Source organism: Phlebotomus papatasi, chromosome 1 (assembly GCF_024763615.1).
Source record: "Phlebotomus papatasi isolate M1 chromosome 1, Ppap_2.1, whole genome shotgun sequence".
Taxonomy (NCBI): domain Eukaryota; kingdom Metazoa; phylum Arthropoda; class Insecta; order Diptera; family Psychodidae; genus Phlebotomus; species Phlebotomus papatasi.
The window spans coordinates 52,572,174-52,584,812 of NC_077222.1; the positions used below are offsets into that span (position 1 = coordinate 52,572,174).

Below are 12,639 nucleotides of genomic sequence, written 5' to 3' on the forward strand. Positions count from 1 at the left end.
TGATTTTCGCGGTGCGCGAATTTTTAGCGGATTTACGCGGGGCGCGTATTTTTTTTGCAGATTTTCGAGGGGCGTATATTTTTTTCGCAGATTCGCACGGGTCGCTGACAGAGGTTCTAAACAGATGTAAAACTATCTCTCATAGTTTCCGAGATAATCGACTTTAAAGATTTTCAGACATTTTATGCATTTCTCATCCAATTTTCCTCATTAATAACGATAATATGTTTCATACACTTTAATAATTATTAAACGAAATTTGCATTATTTATGTATATATATCGTTCGAGTTTGACACAATCCAAATTTACAATGAAGGAATCGCACCTATATAAGCTGATCTAGGCTTATCACTGCCTTTAAAACTGTTGTAGATAGAATGTAAAGCCCTTTATTTTCTCTTTGCCAAAATTTGGACAATAATATCGCTGTTTCATATTTCTTTTGTTACTGCTCAATTTTAACTTTTTACTGCTAAATGCCGTTCAAAAATAACAATTTCAGTTTCATAAGGAAAATGTCTTTTATTCTTTATCAGCGCATTAATAAGTTCAACACTAATTTTCCTAATGTACTTACTATACATTATAACTTTAGCTTTGAAAACTACATGTAATTGGAAGTGGTAAAGTTCAGGAGAATAAGGAAATAAATAGATTTCTGTGGGGCACTGAGGCAGAATCCTCCTATACTAGGATTGTGGGCTGGAGTAGCTCTCCCAGGCGTGCGGATACTGATAAGGCATTTCGAAGTAATACATGTTAGCGGACGACTCGGGGAGTGCCAGCATGGAATTGAAGGAGGTGGAAGCATGACAGGGAGCAATGTCCCCCAGAGATGCGGGTGCTGGAGTCGGCTGTAGCTCCAGTAGACTCGGTTCATCACCCTTGTAAGCGTACGGAGGAATTTTCTTGGGTGCCGCTGCCGGTGGTTCCAGATACTGTTCCAGTTCTTTCGGATCGACATCTGTGTCCAGAGGCTGTGGGAAGGTCGGCGGTGCAGCTGGGAGGTAGGAATTGCCGACTAAGCCCGGTTGGTAGTTCTGTGTCGCTGGTTGGAATGTCCTGTAGGGATCCGGTTGTGGATTGGTCGAGTACTTGTGAAGGAAATTAGAGTCGCGGTTTGGCGAGGAGGATGCATAGAAATCATTGCGCATATTAACAAGATCGCCACGATAGACAAATCCTCCGGAATCTTCCCCATGGGCTCGCTGGGAATAGTGTCCTTCCTTCGGGGAATTATTCCTGGTGTGGAGACTCAAAGAAGCTGAAGGGGAGGCTGTTCTGTGAATGGGAAAGCAAAGGATCATGTAATTCTTAATTTATTAATTTTCCCGTAAAAAAATTAAATTCTACCTGTAAGCATTAATTAGCGTGGAAGGAGTAGCTGGTGGTGTTAAAGGATGAGGTTCCGAATGAACTGAATTATTGGAACTTCCTGGAGAGCAAGGGGAATTCTTCCCAGCCGTTGTGGTCTTCCCACTGTAGACATGATGGTGGTAGATAAAGTCCTGCATGGATGGTTGTTGATACTTAGTCGATGTTGACATGGACAGGTCATCATGGTGCTGTGGACCCGTGTGCAGCTCTCCCACCTGCACTGTGGAACTTTTGGAGCCTCGTGAGCTCTGTCGCGTGTGGCTGGGCGACATGGATGCCGTGGAGGTGGATCTGGAGTGTGTGGATGTTGACAATGACTTGGATTTCTTCCGACGTGGTTGATATTTATAGTCTGGATGCTCCTTCTTATGTGCCTGACGCAGCTCTTCTGCACGTTCGATAAATACACGTTTGGCCTCTTCGGGTGTCCTTCTGAAAAAAGTTGAGACGCGTACACCAAATCAGTATCAACTTACATCATTTTCCTATATATTTGGGCTATATTTTTGCACGAGCCCTTGTCTCAAGGACTAACGAAAAATGATTCCAGGAAGGTTATCAGTCATTCTCACGAACAACCCAATTTTTGGGCATTTATGGCTAAAATTTCTGAATAAATGATAAAAACCATGAGGAAACAACCCTCTCTCATTTTTTTTCAAGGAAAGTTCCACATCTACTCGCAAAATAATTAATTATTCTGCCAATTCATGAAAGTTACCTAATTAACGAAATTTTTCCATCTTTTTGTTGCTGAATAAAACAGGGGAAATTGCTAGTGTGGAATTTTCAAAACTCTTCCCTGGGAATATCAGTATTAAATAATTATAACAATGTAATTTAAATTTACACAATTAACATTTCATGATATATCAGTATTTGCACATTTTTCCAAGTATTATACGTGAGTATCAAGTTTGAGTTTCAATCTTGTTTCCGTAATATTAACATTTTTTTAGGATCATTGAGATTTTCATTGAGATTCACTAATTTACTTTGAAAAATTGGAATAAATCAAAAATAGGATTTTTATTGTCTTTGGTTAATAAATTGCAAAAAAATTGATAAAAGTCAGAAATTTCGATTAATCATTTTGTTTCATGCATCCCTTTAATTCGTTTAATTCTCATTACATCATTTTCTTATAATTTTCAGTACTGATTCCTCCTTTTCTCTTTATTAAAATACTATATGATCTGATATTAAACCATCAATTACAAAATAATTAAAGTATATTTATATGTTTTTGTTTATAGGAAAATACTATTTGTTTTCCTAAGCAAATTTAACATATGAATCATCGTCATTACAATACTCCAAGAGCTGAAATTGAATTTTTCGAATTTGCAATATTTATTAGGGGATTAGTATCGAATAACACCCTCATAACACTTATGACAAGCCACTCTATAATTTAATTTAAGTATGGCTATAACGGACCTATTGCAATTTGTCCTCCTACAAATTGGATAGATCTCAATCTTTTATTAGGTGTTTGAGGTTAAAGGGTTGTTTATCGTTTTACATTATCGATTATACACATTAACACATTAGGAAAGTGTAATGCAGTATACAATCCGATACAACTTTTTTTTGAGTATAATACCTTACAACATAATTTTTGAAAATTCCTAAAAATCCCAGAAATGTTTATAATATTGTAGGTTTTAATAAAAGTAGTGTAAATTAATTTTTTGAAACAATGTAATGGACAATCATTTTATCATAATTGAAAATTTCAATTTCTACTACTTAAAGCTTCTGAATTGGATGGGCATTACCAATAAATATTTAATGAACGAAAGTCATATACCTAATTACTAATCTTCTCAGTAATAAATGGACAAAAAATAAAGTTTTTCTTGGTAACATAATTAAATGAAAATATGTTGCAGAAAAATATCTCAAAAATACTCTGTAAATACGAAAACTGTACAATAGAATTTTCCAAATATTTACCGTATGAATATTAAAGTAATTTTTATCTAAAATAGTGAAATATTTATACAAAAATTCTTAGAAAAGGGAAAATTAGGAAGTTGAGAATCATCATGGTATCCAAAGGTCTCCACACATTGGGAGCAATTTTCGTCAAAAATTACTTTTTGAAGGAAATTACCTGCAGTGCTATAGGTGGAAACGTCAAAATTCTGTTAAAAAATGCAATTTTTGACGAGAATGATTCCCATAATGTGTAGATGCTTTAATATGTATAATATTGCAAGAAATTTTTGTCGAAAAAATGCTGTGTCAAAGAAATTGGTTGTACTACCGCAGAAGGAAATATGAAATTTCGATCAAAACGAAAAATTTTGAAGAAAATTGCTCATAGAAGCTTTAAAATATAATTAAAAATGATTTTTGAAGATTAAAATAATTTAACTTGAGTTATTTATGTACCAAAATGGAATAATTTTTGAATTTATTTTGAATTGTTCAATCAATATAATTTTTTTTGACTATACAAGGTAACTGATAATTTTTTTTTTGTATTCTCGTACATCCAATGTCGTTATTTTTCGAATTATCAATCCTTTTAATGGAATACAAATATTTTTGAAGAATGCACACGGATTTTGTCCAAATTAATTTTTAACAATTGAAAGTAATTTTTGTCAATAAAAAAATTAACAGAATTTTGGCAATTCCTCTATTAGTAAAAAAGTGCAGGCGATTTCCTTAAAAAAAATTATTCTTAGTAATTCCTTTCAATTAAATGGGTAAAGTCCATTAGCAAAAATATTGCTTCAAAATACAGTCGCATATTGTTTTTAAATTGTACTGGAACATGAATAAATAATTAAATAAAATATATTAAAATAAATATTTTAAAAAAAATAGTGGAAACTGGGGCACCACCAAACACGGGGTAGCACCAAACACTAAATTTTATTTTTAAACTACTTGGACTATCTCGACCATTTCTTTGGTGGACAAGCATCCCTATAATGCCTATAAATTTCTATAAGTCTTGTCTTCTGAAGTCAAATATCTGATTAAAGAATCGCAGTGTTTGATGGTACCCCGTGTTTGGTGGTACCCCAGTTTCCCCTATGTACAAAACAAAAGACTATGCAGAAATTTATGTTTAATAATCTTAATTGTCTCTAATGGCCTCTACACACAAGAGAAACTTATGTCCATATTGAAGAGTTTTTTTTCTACACAACCGTAGGCAATTTGCTTCTGTGTGGACATAAATTTCACTAGTGTGTAGAGGCCATAAGTATAGTAGAGTTCCACAAATATGAACGACTATTAAGGTGTCTACACATTGGGAGAAATTTTCGTCAAAAACTGCATTTTTGACAGAATTTTGACGTTTCAGCTTACAGCACTGCAGCCAATTTCCTTCAAAAAAGCAACTTTTGACGAAAGTTGTTCTCAATGTGTAGACACCTTTAAATTCAAAATGTCAAATTTGAGATTATTTGAATTAAAACCATTTTTCTCTAGTATTTTCTCAATATTATCGTATTATAAAAACTTCCTCAATAAATTCCATTTATTTAACAATAAATTGTATTGATATATTCTCTGAAGTTCATAATTACGATATGACTCAATTCCACTTAAATTTAGGAGAAAATCACAATTTCAAAACTGACCCAAATTCAAAGGTGCCCCACTTGCCTCTAATTTACGAAATTTTTCCACCTTCCTTAACGTTTCTAACTCGTCAAATTTGATTAATAATTGCATGTAAATATTTGCACTTCGGTTTTAGAAAATTTATTTGACAAAGTTAAGTTGAATATAGAACAATTTTCACCAATAAAAATCAATCTTGTCGTTGTGACTGCTAAATCGGTTAAATTGAAGAAAAAAAAGCTTTTAAAAAGGACTTGGAAGACGTGAAACGCTGAAACTTCCTCATTCATCCTTGTAAAAATATATATGAATTTCAACTAGCATGTTGGAACAGCCCTACATTTGGAGCTGTAGCAATTATGCTGTAGTACTAATGGCAATTGAATAGGATGTGCTATGAACACTTTATTTTATCGGAAAGTATATTTTTGTTGAACTGTAGAGCTATAGGGAAGCGTAGGTATTTATTTTCCCATTATTACACGACAGAATGGTCCTTTTTAATACTATTTTCTTGCTGTCGGTGCTCTTCAGGGGAGACCCTCTCAGAAAGGAAGTCAAATGATTGAGCTGAGCTCTTTTCTTTTCAGAAATTCGTATACGTTCCTTACACATTTCGAAGGCGAAAACGCGTTGATTGATTTTTGCACCTTCTCACAGGATAAATTCATAGAGATTCTCTCTACATTTTCCATAATATTTTTTTTTACTTCACATCGGCTGATGGTTGTTTATTTAGGAGCTGCCACCGTTGAATGTAGAATATGACGAGTTTTCACTTGATCGGATTTACCTACTTACTTAAGGAATTTTCCTTAGCATTTTACAACGATGAAGGTGTTGTGTGTGGGTTCTTATAGAAGGTCTTCTTCTCCTTTTTTTTCCATACTAGATCTTCCAGTCATGTGTGGGTGGTAATACAGTGTTACACAATCTTTTACCCTCTCGAAAAAGTTAATAACATTCAAATTTCTTCACTGGATAATGCCACGTATGTATGCAGAGTATGTTACATATGCATATAAGATATCGTGTACTTGAGATAACAAACTGGAAAGATGGAGTAGGTGAAAATTTCTTGTTGGAGAATTACTTTTGAGCACCATAGAAAGTCTACCACATAAGAGGTAATTGATTAAAATACGGATACATCAATAACATGTTTAAGATTATGTTGCAAAATGGGAAAGTTTTATCGCAAATCTGGCAATTTCTTTTCTTACAACAGACAGTAGCTTCATAAGGTTCTATTTTTAGGATAGGACAATTTTCTCAAAGACTGTACGAAATTTTTGATCAGTGTGAAAAGTGTTTTTCGGTAAAATTAAGATGATATTTTATTGCCTCCAAAAAAAAAATTTATAACATCCGCATTTTCGGCAAAACGATTTAAAATGAAAAATGATTTGCGGAGCTCCTTTATTTGCTCAATCCGAGGAATAGCTCTTCAAATTTTCATACAAGATATTAATTCGTATATCCGGCGGTGCGTAACTTATCTTTAGTTCCTGTTTACCATAGCATAAAACCTCAAGAGATATTATGTATGGAAATTTGATCAATCTCTAGGTATTTTGGTATAAAAATGTCCCACGATTAATTGAATTTCTCAACGTCACAATTCACAAAGAACGATGTTTATGAACACTTGGGTGTTGACTTTAAACCAGATGCGCATATTAACTTGATTCCTTATTTGTGCACGTGTGAAAATTTTGTTGAATAAAAAATGTTGAAAAAAAAAAGAACATTTTCCCCCAATTTCTTCCTCCATATCGCTCTAATCAAACGTCTCGCCATTGACTTCCCTATTCTACATTATCGTCTTTTATAGGAATGTGTCTTGCACTTTTTGGAGCATTTGCGCAAATTGTAGAGAATATTGCAAAAATCTTCTTTGGAGAAAAAAAAAACGTACAACTGCAAAATGCTCCCCAAATGACCCTCAACTGATAACACTTGAGCGATGACCCATGAAAAAGTAATATTATTACTAATTGTCGACGATCTCGCGGTTCCGCTGATAAATTAATTCTCGTGCAATGAACACAAAAACATACTTTCCCTCTTTTGGTGGTAGTTCATAGAGAAACTCAAATGAAAGAAGTTTGGACGTTAAATTGATGATTGATGGCACAGAGTTGCGCTTTTATCTTTTATCTCCTCTCCAACATGGTGCAATGTCTGAGCAGTTTTTTTTTTTAGCATTTTAGCTCTTTATCGCCATTTGGCGTAAAAATTGTAGACTGTATCAAGACTAGCGCGGAATTTGAGTGATATGTTTGTGATGCAGCGCAATCAGTAAAAAATTTCAAACAACAAAAATAATATTTAAATTTTTGGCAAGGTAATGCTCAATGTGATTTTGCCAGACACTGTGTCATGCCCCAAAATTATTCAGCCAAGTCTCTCTGATAAGGCCCAGGACATCGATATGGGAATCTCTTTTGGCCTCGTTATGCAATATTTTATGCAAATATACCCAAGTAAATCCTCATGATTGAAGACTTTTAGTGCACCGTCGTGGCTTGTATTATGTACACTGAAATTTTTTTTATGATCTCTTTGTACATATCAGCTTAGATATATGTATTGACAAGGATATTGTAAGTTTTGGTCCACTTTTTATCACTCAATGAATCTTTTTGTCAGTGGAAAATTTGAATATAGGGGAAAGAGAACCTTTCTGACATACGTGTAATTTTTTTTACATAACAAATAACGCAAATAATAGAAAAATTAAATAACATTAAAACATTATGACAGCATAATATGTAATATTTCTAAATGACACACAAATTTATAACTTTTAACATATTCGAAAATAGAAGAGAGTTACAGTGCCTTTTACGAAAAAACACATGGACTTGGAGGGAATGGAGGGGGGTAAAGGAAAATAGGAAGAAAGACTAACCAGGATAATTTCCACTTATGAAGGGTTCATCGAAAACCGAAAGTCGATATCTCTTACCGTTTGACCTATAGCACGAGAACAAACTTAACGTCAAATAAAAAACAATTTCTAAAAAAAATTATTCAATAATCGATACTTAACCGATCGATAGGTTCGAAACTTAGATACCATTCCAAAAAATCCAAATCCAAATGGGTTAAAAAATGAGCCCCACAAAGTGATTGACTTTGACCTTTAATAGTTCAAAATGGCGATTTTTCCGATCATAGATATATTTGGACCAAATATTCGCTTAGTCTACCTCTAAAACATATTGCAAAATAAAAGAAATCTATAGTGCCGTTTACGAAATAAACAAAAAAAAACATGGTTTTGGAAGGCATGGATGGCGTGAGGGGTAAAAGGAAAAAAACGTCTGGAGATACTGATTTTTTTATAGGGGGCCACCGTAGATCAAAAGTAGATATCTTTTACCGTTGAAGCTCCAGAGCGGTGACGAGTTGGTAAAAAGCGGACTATATAACAGCTTTCTCTTTGAGTTCGAGCAGTAAAATCAGACAAGCTATTGTCCATTTATATTATGAAAACAATTTAAATTGTTCTATTTAAAATAAAATTTTAGCTACTTTTGGTTTCTTACTTAAAAGCTTTAAAGAATGTGACGGTCAATTTAATTATGTGAAAAGCATGTTTTATACCATAAAATATGAATAAAATTTTAATCAAATTGATAAAAAAATATCCTTTTGACAAACTTAATCAAATAAAATTATCTCTTGTCTAAATGTTACCTTTTTCAAGATTTGTGGCTCAGTAATTCTTTAAAGACCAATATATTTATTATGCAATATAATACTCAAAACCGAAAAAATGCAAATAAATTCCTACATGCCATAAGCGTTCCCTCTAATGATCTATGCCCTATACCGCGCGATCCAAGATAACTAAAATCAGCTACAATACCTCTGAAGAGGTGTCCTTGTTTAATACTAGGAACTTTCTTAGAAGGAATCTTCACTAATTTCAATGAAGTTTTCATGATTTTTTTTTAAATTTTGATCCTTAAACTGTTATAATCATTTTAAACGTTCACTAAATAATAGAGCCATTTTTGTATAAACATCAAATTTTTGCAGGCCAAAATTTTATATTAACCCTTTAACGACGAGACATTTTTTACGGACTGAAAATCAACAATAAAAATTAAACTGATAAACATAATCAATGATAAGTCTTACATCTAACCTTGGAAAGTCCAACAGAATCTAATTCGGTGTATTTTGTGCCTCTATGAACGATAGGGACAAAAATAGCCCAAAAATTTAAGTAATTTTTCTGACAATACCAAAGAATAATATTTTTCGCTTTATTGAAAAATATTACGTATGAGTATTGTAGTTTTTATAGGTAAAAGGGTTTTGCTTAAAAAAATTGGAAGTATAAAAAATAATTAACATCAATTATAAATTTGAGAATTTAAAAATTCGCCATTTTTGAGCTTAAATATTTACTACATAACAAATAGTTAGAGACTTGTAAAAAATATTTTAGATTTCTTCAACCTTATAATTTTCAATTATGTACAAACATAAGAAAAAATAACTTTGTATAGTCAGGAAAAAATATTTTCTTTATGGGACACCGGTGTTCCAATCGTCCTTAAAGGGTTAACGGACGAAATTATTTTTTTACTGACCAAATTTAATTTCTTTTACTACTCATTCGTTTTTGTTTTGCTTGTATTCACTCTCTAAGTTTTGGTCTTGATTTTGATCTACGAAAAGAGGCAGTTTATGTATACACTGAGAAAAAAAGGAGGGTGCGATTAACATTTCTTCCTCATAATTCAAACACTTTTTAGGTGTAAAAATATATCAACATTTTTTAATGTTAATTTTACACCTTTTTAAGGGTAAAATTAACATGAAAAACGGTAACTTTAACCTCCATTACACCCAAAAAAGGTAATATGTACACCGATTTCGGATCAATACTGCAGGGTAAAATTAACATTTCCGGAATGTTATTTTAACTTTTTCGGATTTTTCTCAGTGTATATATCAGTGTTTAACTTTGGCGTAACTTTACTGGGTATCTGGGGGTGACTGATAAAATATGTGCTAAGGGTCTGTTTTTTTTCTTTGCCACATATATTGGAGCCTAATGATGGCCAGATTACCTTTTTCAGCATTTCAATCACGCATCGAAATGGCAGACGATTAACGTGACTGTACCACACCTTGAGCACACTATTTGGAATCATTAGAAGCACTTTTGAGGGCAATTAAACTGTGATAAAGGCACAATCAATACTCCAAATCTTGCACGATATGTCTATCAATTTGACTATATATTGGCTCCGAAATGGAGCGGAAATCTTCTTGGGAGAAATACAGAAAATCATCTCTCTCTGCGGGATGCTTTCATATGCGTATACGTAAATAGCCAAATAATTGAAAGTATGCCTCATTGGAGTATAAATGCTGAGCGATTTCAGAGGATGTCTTATCTTACATCTAATCTAGGAAAGTTTCCTTTCTGAGAGTGATATATCAGGCAAAGGAGCAATTGCGCAATAATTGGTGTAATTACTTACTTCCACAATTCACCAAGACGTTTGCTAATTTCTGAGTTCTGCAGATTGGAATTCGACTTTGAGATCCATTTGCGAGCCACTTGAGCGTACACCATAAAGGCATTCATCGGCCTCTTCACATGATCCTTATTTCGTCCTGTGCGAGTCCTGAAAATTAATTACAATCATTTTCTTTTTAATTAAGTATGTCTTTCTTCATGGTACTCAGCATGCTCACAAGATACAATTTTGCCTGACGGTGGAGAAATTCTAACTTAATTGCAAAAAATCCACGTCTGTAATCTTAAATTCCATTCTACCTTCTAATTCAATGGAAGGGTATACAATTAAAAGCATCATTGGGTGCCAAGAGCCAAGTGTGGTAAAATATACATTCTCACACTTTTTTTTTGTGTTCAAGTGAAAGAAAAAAAATTATCATCACCACCTTCCCGGCAATAAACTCATTTATCTGTTTGTTCGGAAGTTGTTCTTTGCTCACTGAACTAGGATTTCTTAAAGCAGAGGGGTTGGTCTCACCAGACGTTCTCTCTTGTGATACATTATTCCCATATCTTATATATTATATGTACTTTTTTGCTTCCACACTTCATAATGTATTTGCCTTATCATTAAATTGTCCCTCAAACAGAGAAAAGTAATAAATTTTCCATCTCTTAAGTGAACAATTACAGAAATCTTTTCGGTACAGCCCAAAATATATCTAATGAGCCCGATATTTCAATTTTAAATGTTTTTTTTTATTTTCACTTTAAGGAGAATTTATGGGGCAATTACATTGCAAAATATCTAAAAATATCACATACTTATGTCAACGTTATTTATTATCTAAAACGGAATTGACTATTTCGATTTTTGATTGACTAAATTGTACTGTGGATTCATGTGGAGTTTTGAGTTTTTTCGAAATCCGAATCCTTTATTCCCAAAGAAGTTTGCTTTAAAGATTTTCTGCAGTTTTAGGGTTTCTAAACCATTATTCACTGTATAATTGATTTTTTTCAAAATTTTCTTAAAAATATTTGTAAATTAATGACTTTTTTGGATACAGTGTACAAAATTCAGGTAATGGAACTTAAAAAACGATTAAGCAAAAATATCATTACACTTGAGAGAAATCCGAAAAAGTTAAAATAACATTCCGGAAATGTTTATTTTATCCTGCAGTATTGATCCGAAATCGGTGTAAATATTATGTTTTTTATGTGTATTAGGGGGTAAAGTTACTCGTTTTCATGTTAATTTTACCCTTAGAAAGGTGTAAAATTAACATTAAGAAATATATTTTTACACCAAAGAAGTGTTAAAGATATGAGGAAAAAAAAGTTAATCACGCCACCGTTTTTTCTCAGTCAGTGCACTGAGAGAAATCCGAAAAAGTTAAAATAACATTACGGAAATGTTAATTTTACCCTGCAGTATTGATTCAAAATTGATGTAAATATTACACTTTTTAGTTGTATTGGGGGTTAAAGTTACCCTTTTTCATGTTAATTTTACCCTTAAAAAGGTGTAAAATTAACATTAAAAATGTTGATATATTTTTACACCTAAAAAGTGGTAAAGTTATGAGGAAAAAAATTTAATCGCACCCTCTTTTTTTCTCAGTGTGTAGTAAAAAAAACATCTTAAATTAAATATGCAATGTTTCCAATTATAGTAAAATTACGAGAATTTTTTAATGGCAAACCATTATCCGTTTTAGCATTTTCTAAAGATTCTTTTCTCCAGAAATATTTTTATTAAAAAATACCATTTAGGGTAAAAAATAATAAAGAGTATGGGGCAAAAAGTAGCAAAAATCGAAGCAATTTTTGATGTCTCACTGCGAAAAGAAGCGTTATTGCCATGTGCTACCGCTTGTTGTTGTGGAAATTGATGGTGATGAAGAACCGAAAAAATTAATTAATAATTTAAATTAATAATTTATTTTATTTCAGTGACTGTTTAGTAGGGAAAACTGAGGCATCACCGGATACGGTGTAGCACCATGAATAATTAAATATTTGAGTTCAAAGGACGAGACCTGTATAAATTCATATACTATAGGGATATTTGTCCACTGCACAAATCGTTGTCATACTCCAGGTGGATTAGAAATAAAAATCATTGTTCGGTGGGGCCCCTATTGTAAAAGGCTATCGTAAAAGGCTGGGGCA

The 12,639-nt window shown here is 32.7% G+C and overlaps 1 protein-coding gene across 1 annotated transcript in view; it reads right to left on the reverse strand.

The window, feature by feature from the left end:
* Positions 1-504: 504 nt before the first annotated feature.
* LOC129806139 (transcription factor Sox-10) overlaps positions 505-12,639 on the reverse strand; it is a 48,581-nt gene continuing 36,446 nt past the window's right edge. The window contains exons 2-4 of the mRNA XM_055854519.1: positions 10,481-10,627; positions 1,356-1,811; positions 505-1,283 (exon numbers count right to left, since the gene is read on the reverse strand). Coding sequence (XP_055710494.1) covers positions 692-1,283; positions 1,356-1,811; positions 10,481-10,627 — 1,195 coding nt within the window. The 3' untranslated portion in view covers positions 505-691. The remainder of the gene's footprint in view (positions 1,284-1,355; positions 1,812-10,480; positions 10,628-12,639) is intronic.